At 42.4% G+C, this 22,175-nt stretch overlaps 1 protein-coding gene across 1 annotated transcript in view; it reads right to left on the bottom strand.

Moving 5' to 3' along the window:
* Nucleotides 1-22,175, bottom strand: part of nkd1 (NKD inhibitor of WNT signaling pathway 1) — a 98,506-nt gene that overhangs the window by 10,294 nt on the left and 66,037 nt on the right. Inside the window, exons 5-6 of the mRNA XM_020510637.2 lie at nucleotides 16,361-16,467; nucleotides 9,823-9,918 (exon numbers count right to left, since the gene is read on the bottom strand). Of these exons, the coding sequence (XP_020366226.1) occupies nucleotides 9,823-9,918; nucleotides 16,361-16,467 (203 nt within the window). The remainder of the gene's footprint in view (nucleotides 1-9,822; nucleotides 9,919-16,360; nucleotides 16,468-22,175) is intronic.

The raw sequence follows: 22,175 nt of genomic DNA, 5'->3' as shown, positions 1-22,175 counted from the left end.
TCTGTCAGCTCGGAATGTGTTTCCATTGGGCGGTACGGTGGCTCAGTGGTTAGCACTGCTGCCTCAGCGCCAGGAACCCAGGTTCGATTCCAGCCTCGGGCAACTGTCTGTGTGGAGTTTGCACATTCTCCCCGTGTCTGTGTGGGTTTCCTCCGGTGCTCCGGTTTCCTCCCATAGTCGAAAGATGTGCAGGGTAGGTGGATTGGCCATGCTAAATTGCCCATAGTGCCCAGGGATGTTTAGGTTAGGTGTGTTAGACATGGGAAATGCAGGGTGTGGGGGGTGGGTCTGGGTGGGATGCTCTTCGGAGGGGCAGTGTGGAATCGTTGGCCTGAATGACCTGTTTCCACACTGTGGGGATTCTATGATTCATTACCTTTTCCATGAGGCTGTGTGCCTTTGTCTTACCACTGGCCTCTTCCTGCTCTGTAAATGACCCCTTGGCCTGTGTCACAATCATCAACTGCCCACTCCTCATTAGAGGAGGCATCTCTATTGGCACCAGCACTGGGGAAGGATGTTCCAATGGCATGGGCTCCACATGAATCATGACGGGACCAGAGTCGTGGCATATTGCATAACAAGGGCTGTGGATAGTCTGTAAACTAAATAGTGGTGTGGGTGGGTTCAGTTGCATGAAAAACTATGGAAAAAGTTAAAGTGGTGGGGGGGTGCTCAAAAGGTTAAAGTTTCCAGAACAAGTAGATCGGACAGAGAATATGGCATAGGTCAGGAACTTAACTGTTGGCACAGCAGATAAGGAGACAACTATGCAAAGGCAGAAGTCAACACAGGACAGAAGGTGTTGTATTGCAGTGTACAATGCAGTGAGTTTATAATGCAGGCAGTACATGAAACAAGGTAAATGAGCTTGTAGCGCAGATTGAAATGGGTAGGTACAAAGACATGGCTGCAAGAGGACAAGAGCTTGAAACTAAATACCCAAGGATACATGTCCTATCAAGAGGATGGGCAGACTAGGTGGGATTGCCTTATTAGTAAGAAATGAAATTGGATCACTTCTTGCTCTCGATCTAGAGTCAGAAGGCGTAGAAACTGTGTGGGTAGAGTTGAGGAACCGCAAAGGGAAAAGAAGACCCTGATGGGAGTTTTGTTTAGGCCTCTCAGAAATAATCAGGATGTGGGGAAGAAAATAGAAAAGGCATGTAAGAAAGGCACTGTTATAATAATCATAGGGGACTGGAAAAGTCAAATTGGTAGTGCATCTCAAGGAGAGGAATTTGAGGAATGTCCACAAGATGATTTTTTGGAGGACTTAGTGATACCACCAAATCCAGAATTGGCTGTGTGTAATGAAGCAGACTTGATGAGGGAGCTTCGATGAAAGAACCTCTAGGGGGCAGTGACCATCATATAATGTAATTCACCCTGCAGTTTGAGGGAGAAAAGCTGGAATCAGATGTAATGGCATTGCAGTTACTTTCACACAGTTGTAAAGACATTAGGGAGGAGCTGGCCGAGTGGATTGGAAGGGAGGACTAGCAGGGAAGATGGTGGAGCAGCAATGGCAGGAGTTTCTGGGGGTAATTCAGGAGGCACAGCAGAAATTCATCACAAGGAAGAAGACACAGACGAAGGGGAAGATGGGGCAACCATGGCTGACAAGAGAAGGCAGAGACAGCATAACACAAAATAAAAAGCTAACAATGTGGTGGAAATTAGTGGGAAGCCAAAGGATTGGTAACCTTTTCAAAACAAAGAGGATAACTAAAAAAAAAAGCAATAAAGGGAGGAGAAGATGAAATATGACCATAAACTAGCTACTGATATAAAAGAAAATTGCAAATTTTTAAGATATTAGAGAGAGGCAAAGAGCAGCCTAGATCTTTGTATCAAAGGGAAATTCCTGGGATTTTCCAAATCAAATATCAGTGACTTTCTGTATGTACTGGTGAGTCACTGACATCCTCAGTGGAGCCCTGGAACAAGCCACTTGCAAAGGAGCTCAGGGGCCTCGGTGAACTACAAGGCAACTGGTGTACAACTGTCTCTCATTCCTTTCAGGCATAGATCCTTATCTAAGAGCTGCAATATGTACGACACCACCGTGATGAGTCAAAGGCAGCTGACACCTGTAGATTCCGGTTTTGGCCACTGTTCATCATCAGTGTGGTCCCCGGTTAGCTGGATCAGGTTTCTCTGCTGTCTGTGCGGCTTCTTTATCCTCCATTGCTAGTTCTTTCTCAGCTGCACGGTGCTCAGATGGGGGGAATGGGTCGTTGTCTGTTACTCGAGTGTCGGTTTCAGGAGATCTGTGTATACAGTGGATTGATCCATATGGTCATCATTCTCTTTGATGGTTGCTGTTCAACCCTGCTCCATTATGGCACTGCTGTAAACCTAGCATCTCTCCTCCCCTGGCTCCCTCGTCACACACCGTCAGATCCAACTGATGTGGCCTCAGAGGGCAGCTCCTTATAGCAAAATATACATGAGCGTGGAGATAACGTGCAATGCCCAGAACATGTAAAACAAGTCTGTGCACTCTCAGACACTGTGGCGAGCTCTCCTTCAGCCAGGAACAACAAGGAACTCAACTGTAGTCACCTTGCTTTGAGATGAAAGCCCTGTCACCCACTCTCCTTACCCACCACAAACCACTACCCAGGAAACTGGAGCCCCCAGTCCCGAAAACTGTCGCGTTCCGCCATCTGGGCCCCTTAAGGCTCGAATCTTTCTCCATTCCTCCTGGTGCAGCCGTATATTGAACATGATGAGGTGCCAATCAGCTCACAATATACTATGCCTCCATGCCGATGTGAGATCCTGTTGGAACGCGGTGCCATGAGTTCTGGAGTATTGCTGGTTCACTGGGAGTGGAACCCATCCTAATGTGGTTTTCCAAGCTCTATCATTTATAGGATTCCCCTTCAGTCAACCAAAGAAAATTCAAGTGCTAACCCCACACACTGGAATAAAATCCTCCTCCCTCTTTAGATACTGTTTTGTTTCGACACGGATTGCCACTTCATTGCACAGAAATTATCCTCAAAAGAAATGAAACAGACAAATATATCTGATCCTCCCCCAAGTAACCCATCAATCTCTATTTCTTCCACACACACTGCCTTGATTCCTACCATTTGTTACCCTAGAACTTCCTGCTTTTCCATCAATTCCAGCCTTGTCAATGTCGTTTTCCTATTCTCTCAGCCCTCCCCTGCTGAGTCCTGACCCTGATCCCGCCCATTCTCCAAGTGACCTTCACACTTTCGGTGACTGATTTTCCAAACCGTCCAGTAAGAAAGCTCACTGGATCAATCAGTCACTGAAGAGCTGACTGATGAGCTTCTCGGTGAATCACAAGAAATCACTGAAGACCCGCCCTGCCAGAAGTTGCCAGCCACAAGCCAATAGTTCCTGGCTCTTGGAAGTTGCCATTGGATGCCCAGGTTTTATGAACTTAAACAGAAAAATTTCTCTTTTGGGTTTTGTCCCTGATTTACCCCAGTTTTGGGCAAACAGAGGTCTGCCCCAAGTGCTGACTGGCAGATTATCCTCGTTTCCGAACCTAGAAACCTGCTTCTCTCAAACACCTGGCGACAGAGCAGATCATTGGCCCAGCGATAACTTGAGCCCCCTAGGTCACTGTTAATTCACCTCATAATGGGAGCAAGGGTGGGGGGGAGCATGGCAAATCAGGGACGTCACCCATCAACTTTCATGCCCAGCACTTAAACACAATAGGGTTAGGCAGACAAAAAGGGGGGGAAACTCACCCCAATTATTTGCCCTTCAAACCACTTTCATTGCCACGTCTAGAGAGGGGACTATTGTGCTCTTCAACTAAGCACATCAATTTGCCTTTTAAGGTTGGGTAGCCTTGTTGCAAAAGTTTACTCTGCCACTGGGATTCTGAAAATTGGACTCTTGCCCAATTAAGTTCCCCTGCCTGCCTACCTCACCGCCTTGCCTCAAACCAGAAAAGTCTGTTTGCAAAGTTGGATGTCAGAGGATAGCAGTGCTAATTGTTGGGCAAGAATTTCTCTGGTAACTAAATGCAATGTATCTACAACCAGGTTAGAAATGGTTGGGGAATACAAGAACGTACATAGCAACCAGAGGAATTCTTACCCTGAGTAAGGATAGGATCAAGACTGACTGCAATGCCCAGAGTGCATTGGCAGTGCTGGCAGTAACTGGATTCACAAGAGAACAGTCATTTAGGTGTGAAACAGGTGCTGCTGCTTAGTTATGGGGTGCAAGATTGGATTGTCTCTAAATGCTGCCAATTAAAACTTTAATGTTTTGAAGGGCAAAGTAAATTTAGTGCTATACTTTTCATGAAATATCCAGTTGTCATCCTTTTAAGCTGGTGACAGCTATTCTTACAGCATTGCAGATCATAACCTCACAAAGAGAATTTAATTAGGTCAAAACATTTATAATGCAGAGTGTGAAAGAACCCCATACCAGGATGAACAATATCAAATGAACAACAACAACAACATCGATTATTAAGGACTTTATAACGGAACATTTAGAAACCGCTGGCAGGATCAGGCGGAGTCAGCATAGATTTATGAAGGGGAATTCATGCTTGACAAATCTGTTGGGATTCTACGAAGATGTAACTCGTAGAGTTGACAAGGAGGAGCCGGTCGATAATATATTTAGTCTTTCAGAAGCATTTGACAAAGTCCTGCACAAGAGATTATTATGCAAGATTAAAGCACATGGGTCTGGGGGAAAGTGTACTGAGATGGATTAAAAAAAACTGGTTGGCAGAAAACAAACAAAGTGTAGGAATTAACGGGTCCCTTTCAAATGGGCAGGTAGTAAATATTGGTGTGCCACAGGGATCGGTGCTGGGACCCCAGCTATTCACAATATATTAATGATTTGGAGGAGGGAGCAAAATGCAACACCTCAAAGTTTGCAGATGATACCAAGTTGGATGGGAGGCTGAACTGTGACGAGGATGCAGAGATCCTTCAGCATGATCTCGACAGGTTGGGTGAGTGAGCAATGACAGTTATAGTATAATTTGGATAAATGTGAGGTTATTCACTTTGGAAGCAAAAACAAGAAGGCAGATTACTACCTAAATGGCTGTAAATTGGGAGGGGGGAGTGTGCAGTGGGATCTGGGTGTCCTTGTGCACCAATCGCTGAAGGTAAGCATGCAGGTGCAGTAGGTGCTACAGAAGACAAATGGTATGTTGGCCTTCATTGCGAGAGATTTTGAGTACAGGAGCAGGGATGTGTTGTCGCAGTTATACAGGGCCTTGGTGAGGCCACACCTAGAATATTGTGTGAAGTTTTGGTCTCCTTTTCTGAGGAAGAATGCTCTTGCTCTTCAGGGAGTGCAGCGAAGGTTTACCAGGCTGATTCTGGGGATGGCGAATGAGGAGAGATTGACCAGGTTAGGACTGTTTTCACTGGAGTTCAGATGAATGAGGGGTAGGGATCTCAGAGACTCAAAATTCTAATAGGACTAGACAGGGAAGATGCAGGGAGGATGTTCCTGATGGTGGGTGTGTCCAGAACCAGGGGTCATGATCTGAGGATTCAGGGTAGGCCATTTAGGAGGGAAATGAGACAATTCTTCATCCAAGAGTGGTGAGCCTATGGAATGCATTACTACAGGAAGTAGTCGATGCCAAAACAGTGAATGTATTCAAGAGACGGTTAGATATAGCATTTGGGGTGAATGGTATCAAAAAAGGTTATGGGGAGAAAGCAGGATTAGGCTATTGAGTTGGACGATCAGCCATGATCGTGGTGAATGGCCTCCTTCTGCAGGAGGCCCCTCATGCCTGCTCCTATCTGCTATGTTTCTATCTATTTCTGAAAGTATGTCTTTATATTCGAATGATCAAATACGAGATTAGTAGTATGATGCTGGGAGTGCTACACCTGTCAACAAAGTGCTATTTCTAACTGCAAAACATCACAGTGAAAAAACTATTCAAAGTCAAGGTACTATTTTGTCCTTCATAATGTCTACTTTTACGTCCCAGAACCTTATTGTTGCACAGTGCAAACAACCCACAGGCCACAAATAGGTCTGCAAAAGGTACAAATTTGGTTAATTTTTTTTAAAAAGAAGATGCAGGTAGTATATGGAAGTGCTGCTGGAATTATTCCTCATTGCCTCCTCCATAGTCAAAAGTTGAGAAAAGCAGCATTCACCTTTAGTGATGGCAACTTTCTTCTTAGGAGAAGCAGCAAGACTTTCAGATGTACAATATCTTCAATGTGCTCTCATCACAATAACAGATTTAGATTTGGTAGTGTACTAAAAATACAAACACAAGGCTTCATCTGCTTCCAATTTATAAGCCTCTTAAATTGTACAACAAATTACACTGTAGCGACATGCAAATGACCAGGCAATTTTAGTCAGCAACAGATTTAAATCATTTTTAAGAAAACACAGCAGTAAAACTTGTGGATCAAACAAATTAGATTTAATAATTTTGGTTCCCAGTATTTTACGGAGGTCCCTGTGAAGGTAATTACAGCATAACTAATGATTCTCAAAAGACCATAAGAACAACATCAGTTAGGCCTTCAAAAGCTTCCAAAATAAAGAGTAGCAGTGAATGAGATTACCTGTTACTTTTTAAATTCACAAAGCCTGGCAATTTATCTTGGAGCATAACAAAGCATTGCAAAATACTTTTAATTGGGACTAGTCTGTAAAGATGATGTTTCCTAATTAATCTTCCAGGAGGTTAATTTCCCAGTGCTCCTTTTGCTTCCCAGATTAACAAATGAATCTTTTAAAAAAGGAAACTAGTAATTTGGATAAACATTATTAATCAAAAGCCTTTACATCTGTAAAGGGCATTGTCTTAAATGAAAAAAAAGCATGTAACAAAGCTTCATTCTTCATGTAAATGCAAAGTAATGTGGATGATGGAAGTCTGATCTAAAACTAAATATGCTGGCAATGCTCAGCAGGTCAAGCAACGTCTGTAGAGGAGGACAGGGTACCATTTCAAGATCCAGGACCCTTCTTCAGAACAAGATAGAGAAAGAATAGCTTTTAAGGAAGTGCAAAGATGGGAATACAGAAAAAACAAAATAATGGTACACGGGACGGATTAAAAGCTATATTTTCCCAGGCCAATGCAGAGTGGGATGGCAGGGGAGGGGAAGGAATATGAATGACATTTTGCAGTCTTCCTAGCATTCTGTCACTGGTAGGTTTATTGCAGCATGTGCAAAGACTGCCAGTTAACTGGAGGTGATCTCCTGCAGGTCATCAGAGCTGGTGCGTCAGTGTCCCACTGACAAGGCCTCAAGCAGCAATGAACATAATCACAGCCAACCTCGATTCAGTGAGTGTGTTCCTGATCAGCTTGATGGACCTTCTGGGTCTCGATCAAGTTACTGTCAAGGAAAGCCTGCAACATTGACACAGGCAACCTTGACACACCATCTGTTGAGACTGTCACATATCTCCTTCTACAACGTGCCTTTGCAAAGGAAGTCTGGAGAGAAACGCAGTGTTTTTTGTCAAGGCTCGTCCGGAGCAGCTCCGTAATGCAGGAGTCTGTGCTCTACGGTCTGTTCCCCAGGACGCACGCCAAGACAAACATCAACTGCTCCTGAAGGACCATCAACTCACGTGAAAGATGCTCTTTGGTCTGTCCGAAACTTGCTGGTCTTCCAGTTGAAACAGTTGACCCGACTGAGTGTGTGTTGCAGACTGGCACATTCCAAAGTCCAGGACTATGTGCTGAGGGACGCACTAATGCTAGGGGCAGAAGGACTACTGTCGGAGGTCTTTCTGCCAAAGTATAATGAGGGTCCATTCAGTTATCAAACCATCCTGATGCCTCAGATAAAGGCATATAGATTAATTGTAAGTATAGAGAGATCCAAACCCCAATGTTTGTTTTCTTCTCTGTAAGTAATGATATAGATCCGAGCAGCATCATTGAATGTGTACGCACATAAAGATTTTCTTTTATGAATAAAGTATATTTTTGCAATTTTAAAAAAAACTGTCCTTAATTGGATGCCAAGCTGAGGCAGCCATTTTCATGGCCACCTCCCCAAAGATTGCAGAGTCTGTCTTGTTATCATGGTCTGAAAAGCTGAAGTAAACTCAGCCCTCAATCATAGATTTATGATGGTGCAAGGCAAATACTTCCTGGGTGGGGCAAGGAAGAGGCTGCCTGCCAGATGAGTTGGGGATGGGGTGGGGTGATGGAAGGTGGATAAAGAGAGACAAGGCTCTTGTCCTTTCCCACAGACATTGGGACTTCAAGTATGAGTGGGAGTGCATGAGTGTGCACGGGAGAGAGAGAGACACAGACAGTGAGTGTACGAGAGTGAGCGTGTGTATAAGAGGGACAGCGCAAGCGAGCATACCAGAGTTCAAAAACGTGAGAGTGTACACGAGTGAAAGTTGCAAGAACCTGGAGACTGGGAGTGAGCCGACAGATGCACACATCCCACCCACACAGAAATCTATCAATGTACTGCATCAGGAGACGAGGAAAACCCAGGCCGACGACAAAGGATGCTCATTTTTGACCAATTTCTTACGTATTCCATCTGGAGCGTATGCCACTGGAGGAGAACACAAGGTTAGCTTTAGTTCAATGCAACTCTGTAGTTTGGCCCACTGCCCCTCCTCCCTCCCTGATGGGGCACAACTGGGGGCCTGCTTTCTCTCTCAAGTTCTTCTTCTCGAGCAAAAAAGGCTTTATTAGTTTGCTGTATTGTTTGGTAACTTTTGAATGTCATTTTTGGTAATTTCTTAGCTTTTTTATGGCATTCTTTTTTCATGCCTCAATTGTGTTTTTCAATCCTTGTTTCATGCGACAGACCCAACCGTCCCAAAATGTGCATTTTAATCCCATGTGAGAATAAATTTAAATGTGACCCCTCATGGAAGTAGGTTGGACATCCCTGTTCTAAAGGGCACCTTAACAATGGGAAATTTTGTGCTGCCTGCTAAGAGCTATCTCCACCTTCTAACACATACCTCCCGGTGAAGCATTACAAGGACCAGTGCAGCCTGTCCATTTACCTAAAATATATGGACATTTTTGGAAAACTCTTACTCTGCACCCAGAGAAAAAGTTCCCAGGTTCTGCTGAAAGTGATCCACATCAGTAACAGCAAGCAGTTCTCTGCAATGAGAAGCTGCCAGAATATTTTACATGCTTGATTCCTATTTAAGCAATATAAAGCAACCAAGAACTTCTGGGATATTTTTACTGAGATGAACAAGCTCTTCAAGACAAAACCAATGCAATTATGACTCAGCAGCAAGTTACCATTTATTTAGCCCCACCAGTGCCACTATTCTGGTAGCAATTTTTCTAAATATCTGCATGAGAAGGCTCAACAGATCTGTTGGAAAAGAATAAGCATCTTTTTTAAATAGGATGTATATAAAACTGAACAACAGCTTGCCTAACAAGTGTTGGCAACATGATTCAGCTGCAATATCATGACAGGAAAACGTGGCCTATTACCTTATTAATCCACTTCAAAATGTGACAAACTTCAGCTTTATTCCTTGGTTGCTGGAACCCGATAATATATTTGTACACAGCCAGCAGGTACTTTTTATTGAAGTGACAGACTGGAGATACCATAAACGGATTACCAAAATGACCTTGATGTATTCAGTAGCTCAAAGTCTCATATTCAGATAATGGTCTGTTTAAGTTTAACAACTGTCAAACGACAGTCTTACATTTGCAATATTCTACTTTAACATTCACATTCAATTACAGCAGGAATGTTTTAAGACAAACCAGGATCCAAAGAAAGTTATATATCTTTAAACAATAAAAGAACAAAAATGTGGTGAGTCATTTGTTTGGTTTACCTCACGAGTGACTTTCCCATTGTTATCGAAGTCATAGAGTGTGAAGGTCCATTCTTGCCTGTTGTCGTCTTCTACTGAAACATCACATTCCAACTCCTGTAAAACGCATTTTAAGAGCTACTTTAGACTTTCTCTTAGCATGTCTCAATACATTCAACACCAAATTAAACAAAGTTCTAAGGCAAAAAATGGCCAATGTAGAGTAGGGGACAGCTGCTTGTAGGAAAATCTACATTAGAGCAGAAGTGTCCCAAAACGGAAATGGACAATACAGGACCAACATGTACCAACAAAAGGTAAAGGGTAGGACAAGTACATCAAGAGAAACCTAATTGTTGAAGCATGTACAGGATTGGAGAAGGAAAGAAAGGGAACCTTTTTGCATGTAGAGGACTCAAACAGCAGAAACTCTAAAAGGCATAAAGTGCAGGGAATTACCCAAAAAAAAATAATTATGAAAGCAAAGAGGGGCCAAGATAAAATGCGGGCCAGTAAAATAAAGGAAAAGGAACAAAAAAGATGTTTTATAAATTTATCAGCGGCAGGAAGATCACTAGAGAAAGAGTAGGGCCCATTAGGAAATAAAGCGGTAACTTGTGAACGAAGCTAGAAGACAAAGTTAAGGTTTTAAATGAGTATGGTGCATCTGTATTCACTACAGTGAAGGATGATGTAGGTATATAAATCAGGGAGAGGGACTGTAACATACTTGAAATATGATGATACCCTTAAAATTAGCATCAAGAGGGAGGACATATGAGCAAATTAACATGCTTAGAACTGGATAAATCCCCAAGCCCAGGTGAGATTTATCCCAGGCTGCTGTGGGAGGCATGGATAGAGATTGCAAGGGGCACCGTCATTAGTTTTCAAATGCTTTCAGGCCTCGGGAGAGGTGCCAGAGGACAGGAGGACAGCTAACGTGGTAGCATTTTTCACGAAGGATGGTAGGGTTATACGAGGAAGGTATGGGCCAGTGAATCTAATGTCTGTGCTAGGGAAACATTTGGGAAAAATTCTGAAGGACAGAATTAATCTCCATGTGAAGAGGCAAATGATTAAATCAAGGATAGTCAATATGGCTTTATCAGGGCAAACCATATCTGACGGTTCTGACTGAATTTTTTTTTTTGAGGTGGCGACTACGTGCATAGATGAGCATAGTTCAGTTTCTGTGGTCTACATGGACTTCAGTAAGGCTTTTGACAAAGTGTCACATGGGAGACTGGTCAAGAAATTAAGACCCAATGGGATCCAGGGTAATTTTCCAAATTGGATCCTTAATTGGCTAGGTGGGCAAGTAAGAGGGTATTGGTCAAATGGTGTTTTTGTGACTGGAAGGTAGGGTCCCGTGATGTGCCGCAGGGTTTGGTGCTGGGTCTCTTGCTGTTTGCAATGCTCATTAATAATCAAGACACAATGTAGGAGCTTTGATCAGTCAGTTCACAGGTGTCAGGAAAAGTTGGCATGGTTAAAAAAAAAGTGAGGAAAGCCTCAGACTACAGGATGATACAAATGGGCAGAACCGTGGCAAATGGAATTTAATTCTGAACAGTGAGGAGATGCCTTTTGGGAAGACTAACAAAGCAAAGGAATATGCAATGAATGGCAGAACTGTAGGAAGTAGGGGATTAGAGGAAACTTGGTGTGCACGCACAAAATCTAGTAAAAGTCATTAGTGTGTGGAATCATGGATAATCTCTCTCTTTTCTTGCTTGTGGATACTGATACTAACTACAGTGTGTACCAGTATCATCCAGGTACAAACTGAAGTTCAAGCCTCTGGCTTTTCTAGTCAGTGTATCTCAGTTCCATGCCAGCAGGAATGCTACAAGCTGAGTTGCTGTTGCACTTTGCTCCCTTATCAGAAATTCTATATAATGAATGAGTGAAATTGATTTGAAATGAAACAATTTTAGGCTTGGACCTAGTCAGTGTACCAGCAGTTAAGTGGCCAACAACATTTAGTGTCAAACTCCATCAGGAAAGAAATCAAACCAGACTGCTAAACAGGATCGCTCCCAGTCCGAAAAGGTTCCTGTTTATGCCAGTCCATATGAGGTGAGTTTAGATCGAAGACAATGGAAAGCTCCATCTGTAGAAAGCCATCAGCAAGGCAAGTAGAAAGGGGCATTGTTCATGCTTTTACATGGCAATCACTGTGTTTTAAACATGACAAAAGGTTCAATAGCAGCTGAGACTCCAGTTTAGGCAAGTGCTACAGTTGAGAATCAATATTAAAATCCAAGACCAGAAAAGATACCAATCTTCAATGTCAGCCAGCTAGAAATGAACTTATGAAAATATGTCTTCCAAGTAGTTACTTTGCCACTGGAAGATCCACTCTGCCTGTCTTCAGAAGACTATTTCCAGATTCTGAAGTCCTCTCTCTCCACAAGTACTACTGATTAGTAATGATGGACACGATTGTTCTACTTTTGCAAGCAGCACATCAAATGCTTAAAACATATTTTACAAATGATTTTTCTACTTCATCCTGGGAATATTTTATATCAAATGTACTTAACACACACAATAATGGACTAATACAACTAAGATGCCGTTGTTATCCATTTTGGTCAGAGGAATAGAAAGGCAAATTATCTAAATGGGAGAAACTTCAGAGTGCTTCATTGCAGAGGGATCTGGGTGTCCTCGTACATGAATCACAGAAAACTAATATGCACGTACAGCAGGTAAAAAGAAAGGCAAATGGAATTTTGGCACTTATTGCAATAAGAATACAATATAAAAGTAGGGAAGTGTTGCTGCAACTGTAAAAAGCATTAGTGAGATGGCACCTGGAGTTTGTGCACAGTTTTGGTCCACTTACTGGAGTAGGAATGTACTGGCATTGCAGACAGTTCAGCGGAGATTCACTAGATTGATTCCTGGGATGAGGAGTTTGGCTTATGAAGTGAGATTAAACAGTTTATGGCCTGTACCCTCTGGAGTTTAGAAGAATGACTGGAGATCGAATTGAGATATATAAGATGCTAAAAGGGATTGACAAAATAGACATAGACAGAATGTTTCCTCACGGGGGGGCAATCTAGAATGAGACATCATTGTTTTAGGATAAGGGGTGGCCGATTTAAAACAGAGAGGAGGATAAATTACTTGTCTCAAAGGGCAGAGAATCTGTGGAATTCATTAACCCAGAGTGCAGTGGGTGCGGGGGCATTGTGTAAAGTTAAGGAGGAGATAAACAGGCTGTTAATTAGTAATGGATTGAAGCGGTAATGGAGAATGGGCAGGAAAGTGGAGTTGATGAGATCAGCCATGATCAAATCAAATGGCGAAGCAGGCTTGAGGGACGACTCCTGCTCCTCTCAGTTCTTATGTTCTCATCTGCTCTCACTGATTTGCACAGAGGACCAAAAATCAAAAACAGAGGAGAAATGTGAAACCAGGAAGTAGTTGCCAAACTAACAATTGGATAGATTCCAGTTATCACTCAAATGATTCCATCACAATACAACAATTTTTCACCCAAGTGATGCTATATCATTAACTGCTTTCCACGTATTGCCAGTTCAGATTTATACAGCAGCTTGTTAGTAGCATTTAGTTTAGATCATACAGCTGGTAAGCAAAACTGCTGTACAAACATGTCAGGATTGATTTTATACACAAATACAAAAGTATTGGTGCCATCTGTACAAATATGTACAAGAGCTCATCCTGAACATCAGTTAAAATCTAACAAGCAATTGTGTTTCTTTGAAATTATGCATGTTCTGCTTTGCAACTTGGCACAGAATTTCTCCACATCTGGCACTAACGCTGCAAGATTATGAATGTTGGGAACAACACTTAATTCAGTCAAGAAAAACTTGCACAGAAAACTACTGGACCTAAAATTTGGGCACAAAATTGGCAGATAAAGTACAATGTGGGAAAATGCGAACTTGTCTACGTTGGCAGGGAGATCAGAAAAGCAGCATACTGTCTGAATAGAGAGAGAACTTTGAGGTACACAGGGGTCTTCTCTGCTATACATGAAACATGAAAGGTTAATATGCAGGTACAGCAAGTGATTACCTCTTTTATTGCAAAGGAAGTGGAATATAAAAGTAGAGATCTGGACCACCATGGCGAGTTTTTTGTCTCCTGATTTAAGGAAGGAGTAAATGAATTAGAAGCAGCTCGGAAAAGGTTCACTTAATGGATTCTTGGGATGAAGGTATTGTTTTACGAGGAAAGCTTAGACCGGTTGGGCCTGTATCCATTGATTTTTGGAAGAGTGAGAGGTGATTTTGTTGAGACAAGAATGATCTTATGGGTGCTTGACAGGGTAGATACCGAAAGAACATGTCCTGATGTGGGAGATGCCCTCAAGAAGGTGTTGATGAGCTGCCTTCTTGAACTATTGCAGTCCTTTTGTTGTAGGTAGACCCAAGATGCCATTATAAAGGGTGTTCCAGGATTTTGAGCCAGTGGCACTGAAGGAATGGCAATCTATTTACATTGGATCTGCTGGGAGATTGAGTGGGCTGCTTTATCTTGAATGGTGTCAAGCTTCAAGTGTTGTAGGAGCTGCACTCATCCAGGCAGGTGGGGAGTATTTTGTCACAGTCCTGCCTTGTGACCTGTAAATGGTGGACATGCTTTGGGGAGTCAGGAGGCAAGTTTCTCATGACAAGATTCCTAACTTCTGACATTTTCTTGTAGCCACACTATGGCTAGTCCAGTTGATTCTGGTCAACGGTAACATCCAGTATGCTGATAGTGGGGTGGTAATGTCATTGAATGCAAAGGCACGGATGGTAGGATTCTCTTTTGTTAAAGATATTCATTGCCTGACACTTGCATGGCATGAACATGACTTGCAACTTGTCAGCCCAAGCCTGGATATTGTCCAGATTTTATTGGAACACAGATACTGAAGCAGTCTGAGTCATGAATGGTGCTGAACATTGTTCACGGATGATTGCACATCCGATTTCTGACCGTATGATGGAGGGAGGATCATTGATGGATTAGCTGAAGTTGATTGGGCCTTGAACACTACGTTGAAGAACTCCTGTGGAAATGATCTTTAGCTGAGATGACTGACCTCCAACAACCACAACCATCTTGTTTTTTATGAGGTATGCCTTCAATTGCTTTCCCAGATACCTACTGAGAAGAATTTTGCTAGGATATATATATTATAAATTCGAACCGGCACAAGACAACAGCGCTTCAAAAGGAGGCTCCACAGCACGGAGGATGTCACCTAGTAAGGGGACAAAACGTCTATCAAACGTCCCAGCTCGACAAACACACCAACATCTACAACCAGCATCGCAGCTACATATCTTCACTCAAACCCTGACTCCAAAGATGTGCAGGTTAGGTGGATCTGCTATAGGAATTGCAGGGTTACAGGAAGGGAGTGCGTCTGGATGGGATACTCTTTGGATGGTTGGTGTGAACTCAATGGGCTGAATGGCCTGCTTCCACACTGTAGGGATTCTATGATTCTATTAGACTGTATTTTCCACAGAATGGTAATCAGTCTATGACTGTCACGCCGCACCGTTATCTTAAAGAGCCCCACATATCTGAAAGGAGATTCAGATTTGGGCTTCTTCAGAAATCTTGCACATGCTTCAATAAGCTCCCTCATTGTGCAAGATAATCGAGGAAAGGCAAAGCATGCCTATTTTTTCACAGCCGTCAGTTGTTGTATTCTGTGATTTGAAGATTCAGCCATGTAGGTAGGGTTAGGGTGGGCTGCAGAAATCAATTCTGAGGAAGGGCTAGTCAAGGGTCCCAGGTGAGTGGATCTTCAGCAGGGGGCAGTTTAGTTGAGGGTATACATAGTAAGTTAAAGGGATCAGTTTAGTTGTTACACGAGAGCATGTGACAGTCTAACTTTTCCTGAGTAACTATTTACTTAATTGCAGTGGAACCCTCCAAACTCTGATTTAAATGGATGCTTTGGCAGGGCTCCAGGCAGAGGCTGATTACCCACTGGAATCTTCAGTTTCCCCAAAAAACTCCTTTAGAATCTGCAATGTTGGGTATTCTGCAAGGTCCTAATGTACAACTCCCATCTACGTTACAGAAATAACCACTTGGCCATTAGAAAATGCAGGCCATTCTGTTTAGGTTACAACACTACAAATACCCCTGGGGAAGTCCTTGCTTTTTATTTCTTCAAGGGTGCCAGCCGGGTTCTGCTCATCTCTAAATTGCCCTTGAGAAGTTTGCGGTGAGCTGCCTTTTTGAAAAGTTGCAGTCCACATGGGGCTGGTACACTCACAGTGCTGTCAGGAAGAGAGTTACACTCAATGTCCTAGGCCTTGCGAGGCTATTTCAGAGGGCACTTAAGAGTTAATCGCACTGCTGTGGGTCTGGAGTCACGTGTAGGCTGGATGAGGTGAGGATGGCAGATTTCCCTCATCGAAGCAGAGCGAGGTGGGTTATTACAACAATCAAGAATGGTTCGTGTCATTCTTCGACCACATTTTAATCCCAGGTTTAATAATAAGTGTCATTGTGTACACTTTGCTCATCCATAACAAAATCTATCTACACAAAAACTCACTTCAAATTTCAGTTGTTTCTTCACACCACTTTGTCCAGTTCCTTCTTTTTCCATTTTCTTTTCAGTTGTATTATTGAAGTCATCAGTGTTCTCTGGAGGTAGGGCAACTTTAAATTAAAAGAGAAAACAAAAGGTAGTTAATGTATTCCTAACATGTAGTTAATTGACTATAAGAGAAGTACCACTACCTCCAGTAACTTATGCACCTAAATTTGATCATTTTGGGGGCGGCACGGTGGCTCAGTGGTTAGCACTGCTGCCTCATAGTTCCAGAGTTCTATTCCAGCCTCGGGCAACTGTCTATGTGGAGTTTGCATGTTCTCCCTATGTCTGCATGGGTTTCCTCCCACAGTCAAGGATGTGCACATTAGATGGACTGGCCGTGCTAAATTGCCCATAGTGTCCAGGGATGTGTAGGTTAGGTGGATTAGCCATGGAAAATGCAGGGTTAGGGTTGGGGTGGGGTGGGGTGGGGGGAGCGGGCGAGGTGAGTGGGATGCTCCTTGTAGACTCAAATGGTCTGAATGGTCTGTTTCCACACTAAGGATTCTACTCTTTGATAAATATATATGTATCCTGAAAACTCTTGAACATACGAACTTTAATCCTGTTTACAAAATTATCACCCACAGTGCTGTTAGGAAGGGAGTTACCAGGATTTTGACCCAGTCATAGTGAAGGTATGGCAATATATTTCAGAGTCAACTTGGTGTGTGACTTAGAGGGGAACTTGCAGGTAGTGATGCTCCCATGCATGTACTGCCCATGTCCTTCAGGATAGTAGTAGTCATGGGTTTCGAAGGAGCTGTTGAAGGAACTTGGTGAATGCTGCGGTGTTTCTTGTAGTGGTACACATTGTTGTCATGGTGTAACACTGGTCAATATTTAAGGTGGTGGATAGGGTGACAATCAAGTGACAGCTTTGACCTGGATGATGTAGAGTTCCTTGAATACTGTTGGCGATGCATTCATCCAGGTAAATAAAGCATATTCCATTGCACTCCTGATTAGTGCATGGAAGGTGGTGAACAGGATTTGTGGAGTTGAGTTATTTGCCTCTGACCCACTCTTATGGCCAGAATACTTGTGCAGCTGGTCCAGTTTGGTTTCTGAACTTAATAATCTTTTCTGAAATTAGCAAAACTAAATTAATCAAAATATTTATCATTTGAAAGGTATTTAAAACTGCTGTCGGAGGTGCTGACTCTGATCCCTTGCAACTACTGTTGCACCCCTCATGTCTTGGATATGCAGATGAGATAGACAGAGATTAGTTAGGTAGTTATTTTGTTTATTGGAAAACCAGTTCCCAAACTGTGATCAGTACAAATAAAATAATTCATCTTAAATTTATAACAGTTATAGACAGCTTATATGCGGTCACTAAAATAAAATGAAAGTATAAAATAATGAAAGGAGAGCACAATTGTGACCATTTCAGTATGTAAAATACTGTAATTATTCACAAAGTGCAGGTCTACTTAGTAAACAGAATTGGAGCAAATTTTTTCAGATTTTTGCATTTTGTACTTGTTACTACACATCACAGGTTGCTGTCATCAAATCAGCAACTGTTGGAGAAACTCAGCAAATCTGGCACCATTTGTAGAAAGTGAAACAGCTGACGGGTTTCTGGTGCAGAGTCATATTGAATTTGAAACGTTAACTCCGTTTCTCTGTCGATGCTGCCAGACCTGCTGGGTTTCTCCAGCACCTTTTTTGATCTTATTTCCGATTTCCAGCATTCGTTGTCTTGTGCTTTTAATTAATATAGATTTGTTGCTAAGTTGACTTTGTTAAATTCTCACTCACTTACATACTAATGAGTTTTTTTTAAACAAAGTGATTTGGATTATTAATAGCTCAAGACTCCCAACCTCCTGCAAACAGTATAGTATTCATTGAGTTCACTAATCTCCTTTAGGGCAGGATTATCTGCCATCCTCACCTGGGCTGATCTACATGCGACTCCAGACTGATGGTAACATGGTTGGCTCTTAAATACCCTCTGAAATATCTTAGCAAACCACTCCATTGTGTCTAACTTCCAAAAAGTTTTATAATAAGGAATAAGAAGTTTAGACAGATCACGCAGCATTGACCAACACACCAGCAAATTTTCCGAAGAGGGGTCCAGACCCGAAACGTCAGCTTTCCTGCTCCTCTGATGCTGCCTGGCCTGCTGTGTTCATCCAGCTCCACACCTTGTTATCTCAGCAGGAACTGCCGATGCAGGATTCTATCTCTAAATGCGTACACAAACCTTGTCAACTCTGCAAAGTTCTCCTTACTAACATTAGGAAGCTTGTACTAAAATTGGGAGAGCTTTCTCACAGATTAGCAAAGCAACAATCCAACAAAATAATTCTTGTGGAATCATGCTGCTATATTATGGCATAGATTCCTAACCAGCCAAGTTTGTACCTTTAAGGTATGATGGGACATTCCAGTATAAAGACACTTGCCTCACCTTCAATTACTCTGCATCATGGAGTCCATATACTGTCAGCAGTCAGTCAATTGTGTATGTAATGTACAGTAACATCAGTAAGCACAGCATCCAGACTGTGTGTAAGGCTGTGATAATTCAGTTGTGTAAATAATTAATTTGTGTTGTAAGAGAACAGCAAGACATCAGTCTCAATAAGAATCAAAATCTGCGGTATATATTATGCCACCTAAAACACAAAGCACATCATATATTACAGACAATGCCCCCGAGCACCACCATCTCCACCTCTGGCCAGGTGCACTTCTGCTAACAGGGCAGACCCACCAGCATTGTGGCATACAGTTGGGAGGGAGCTGCCATGAAAATCCTGAACATTGACCCATAACACAAGACATTTCATGGCAGCAGGCTTAACATGGGCAAAGAAATGTCCTGCTGCTTATCATCCATTGCCCCTGATCCTCAGCTGATGAATCAGTACTCTGTTATGTTGAGCACCACTTAGAAGATACATTGAAAGTGGCAAGGACACAGAATATACTCTGGGAGGGGAATGTCAATAACAATCACCAAAGTGGCTCAACTGCTAGACTGGGCAAGTGGCAGGTGATCAGATAACCAACAAAAAAGGAGAATGTTCTTGATCTCATCTTCACCAATGTATAAGTAGCAGGTGCATCTATCCATGACAATGTTAGCAAGAGCAACCATTGCACAGTCCTTGTGGAGATGAAGCCCTGTCTTCACAGAGAATACACTTCATGCTGTGTGGAAGTAATGCTGAATGGAATGGATGTTCAACAGATCTAATAATAATCCATCTAATAATAGAGGGTAGCCATGAGTATGGATAGTTTGTGCTTCAAACTAGCTATGCTCCTAGCCAAGCTGTTTCAGTACAGTTACAATATTTTCAATGTTCAAAATTGCCTTGATATGTCCTACCCACAAAAAGCAGGACAAATACAACCTAATCAATTACTACCCCAGTCTATTCTCAATCATCAGTAACAGTGAAAGACAATGTCATCAAGGGTGCTAATCAAGTGTCAATTTGGAATTGGGGTTGGGGGGGGGGGTGCAGTGAGGGGGTTGGCACTCACTCCACTCGTCAGACTCACACTTGGCACAAAAGGAAGATGGTTGTATTGTTGGAGTTCAATCCCAGGACATCTCTGCAGAAATTCTTCAAAGTAGTGTCCTTGGGCCAACCATCTCCGACTACTTCATCAATAATGTCCCCTGCATCATAAGTGGGGATATTCAGTGACAATTGCATAATGCACCATTCACAACACTTTTGGATACCGAAGCAGTTCATGTCCAAATGCAGCAAAACCTGGACAACATTTAAGATTGGGCTGAAAAGTAGCTAAATGTTCCCAGCATGAAAGTGCGAGGCAATGACGACATCCGGTGAATGAGCTAATGCAACACTTCCCAACATATTGTAAACAACTTCCCATTCCCCGCACAGGACAATGTCCTAGTTTCCAAAAGATGATCTGCGCTATCCCAAGAGAAACAGAACTGACATTGTAAAAATCCTCTCTTTACTACGGGACTGACTGTAATGGAAGTTAATATCTGAAGGGATTGACTCCCTCATCCTCCCCCAGATATTGTGGTGAGTTGTTTGGGTTATCCATTAGAAGCATCTTTTCTTTCATTGAAAATTAAATAGCCAAATAGTACTGCCAGAAACCACTGTAACTATTTAATTTAGATTTTGGGTCAAATCCCATATTCTGACCTCAGTATTTTTATTTAATTAGGTGATGGAATGCCAAGGAAGTACAAGATGGTAATTGCTAGAGTGGAGGTTTGTTATGGGTCATTCAAATATAGCTGCAGAGAAAGGCAGAAGACACACAAACTATTTAGGAAAAAAAAAGCAAAAGCTTCCCAAGACCACCTCCCCCCAACCCCAAACAAAAAGATTGTCACCTTTGCCGAAATAGAACTTCACAATCTTTCAGTAACCACAAGATAATATCTGCGGCTTCCCACAAACTAAAATGTGGCAACTTAAATGTATTTGCACTATTTTATTTTACAAGTTTATCCTGACAGAACAGTGTAAAATCATGAATCAGTGCCATGGATTTTTCTCTGAAAGATGTTGTTACTATCAATCTTATTAGCTTCTGGAAGATGCATCCAAAGCAGCAGATTTTACTTTTTTTGTAAACAGTGCATCGAACAATAAGTTGGTGTAATCACTGGATTTCCAAATGGCATATTCAGAACACAGTTCGGGCATTCAACGGGCACCAAAATACAACAATGTTTGGTAAATGAAGCTCTGGAGCCAATATGCTGAAAGGTAATGTGCTGCCATTATTGCCTGGTTTTGGATTTGTCTGTAACCTTTTCAATCAGTAAAGTAAGCAAAGTCGCCATAAGTCTTAGAGGACCAGAAGGCTGGTCTCTCATTAGCGAGACAACTGCTGGTGATTTAAACTAAACAACCGGCTCATGATATACATGGGTGGATGAGGGCTTTCTCCATGGAAAATTCAATAGTTGACTCAACTTCCATCTACTTTTCTGTGCTGGAGTCACAATTGGCTTGGTTTAGCTAATGCCCAGCTGGTGAAGATATCGCCATGTCACGCAAATCATATTCCTCTGGAAAGTTAAGCTCAAGAACCTCCACTCTCTTGATCTTGATTGGTCTTGGAAAAAAAACTCAATGCTCACATTCTGTTTTTGTTCCTAGCTCTCTTTTTGCACAACTGCACTCCATGATGATTTTCTACAGTTTGGTGGAATTTTCCACTGTTTGCCCATTTCTCCAGGTCATCCAGACACAGAACACTTCTGTTACGATTTGACACATGGAGAAAATACAAATTTCAATATCATCAGAAAAATGTGAGCAAGATATTTGTTTCCAAAACAAAAAAAAAGAGGAATAGGAAGCTACAAACCGTGCACCAGGGAACTCTGGTCATCAGGCTAATCAGAGGTGCTTGCTGTGCACTCTGTCAATCAATCTGATAATTTCTGTGAAGGTATACTTTAGTCATCGCAGCAAATCAACACCTTTCTGCCAAGCTGTCTTATCTTAGTTTCTGGATGGTTAGCTGGCTGTTTCATCATTGAGCACTGTACTGAAGACCCCTTTCTCCCTTTCTGTCTGTGCTTCATGCAAACTAGCCTAGTGATGTGTTAGCAGTATCTCTAGGCTTCTCACCAGCCATCTGCTTCATTGAAGTGTTGCTACTGCCACCCCTGACAACTGTTTATGGCCTTCCAGAACATGCCTTGCAGGTGACTGGGTATGAAAACCTGCCACATTTAGCCCAAAGATACAATGCTTTAGAGTTCCAGCCTACAGTGATAGCAATCAGGCAGAAA

Source organism: Rhincodon typus, chromosome 15 (assembly GCF_021869965.1).
Source record: "Rhincodon typus isolate 14 chromosome 15, sRhiTyp1.1, whole genome shotgun sequence".
NCBI lineage: Eukaryota > Metazoa > Chordata > Chondrichthyes > Orectolobiformes > Rhincodontidae > Rhincodon > Rhincodon typus.
This window is presented reverse-complemented; position numbering and strand designations above follow the sequence as displayed.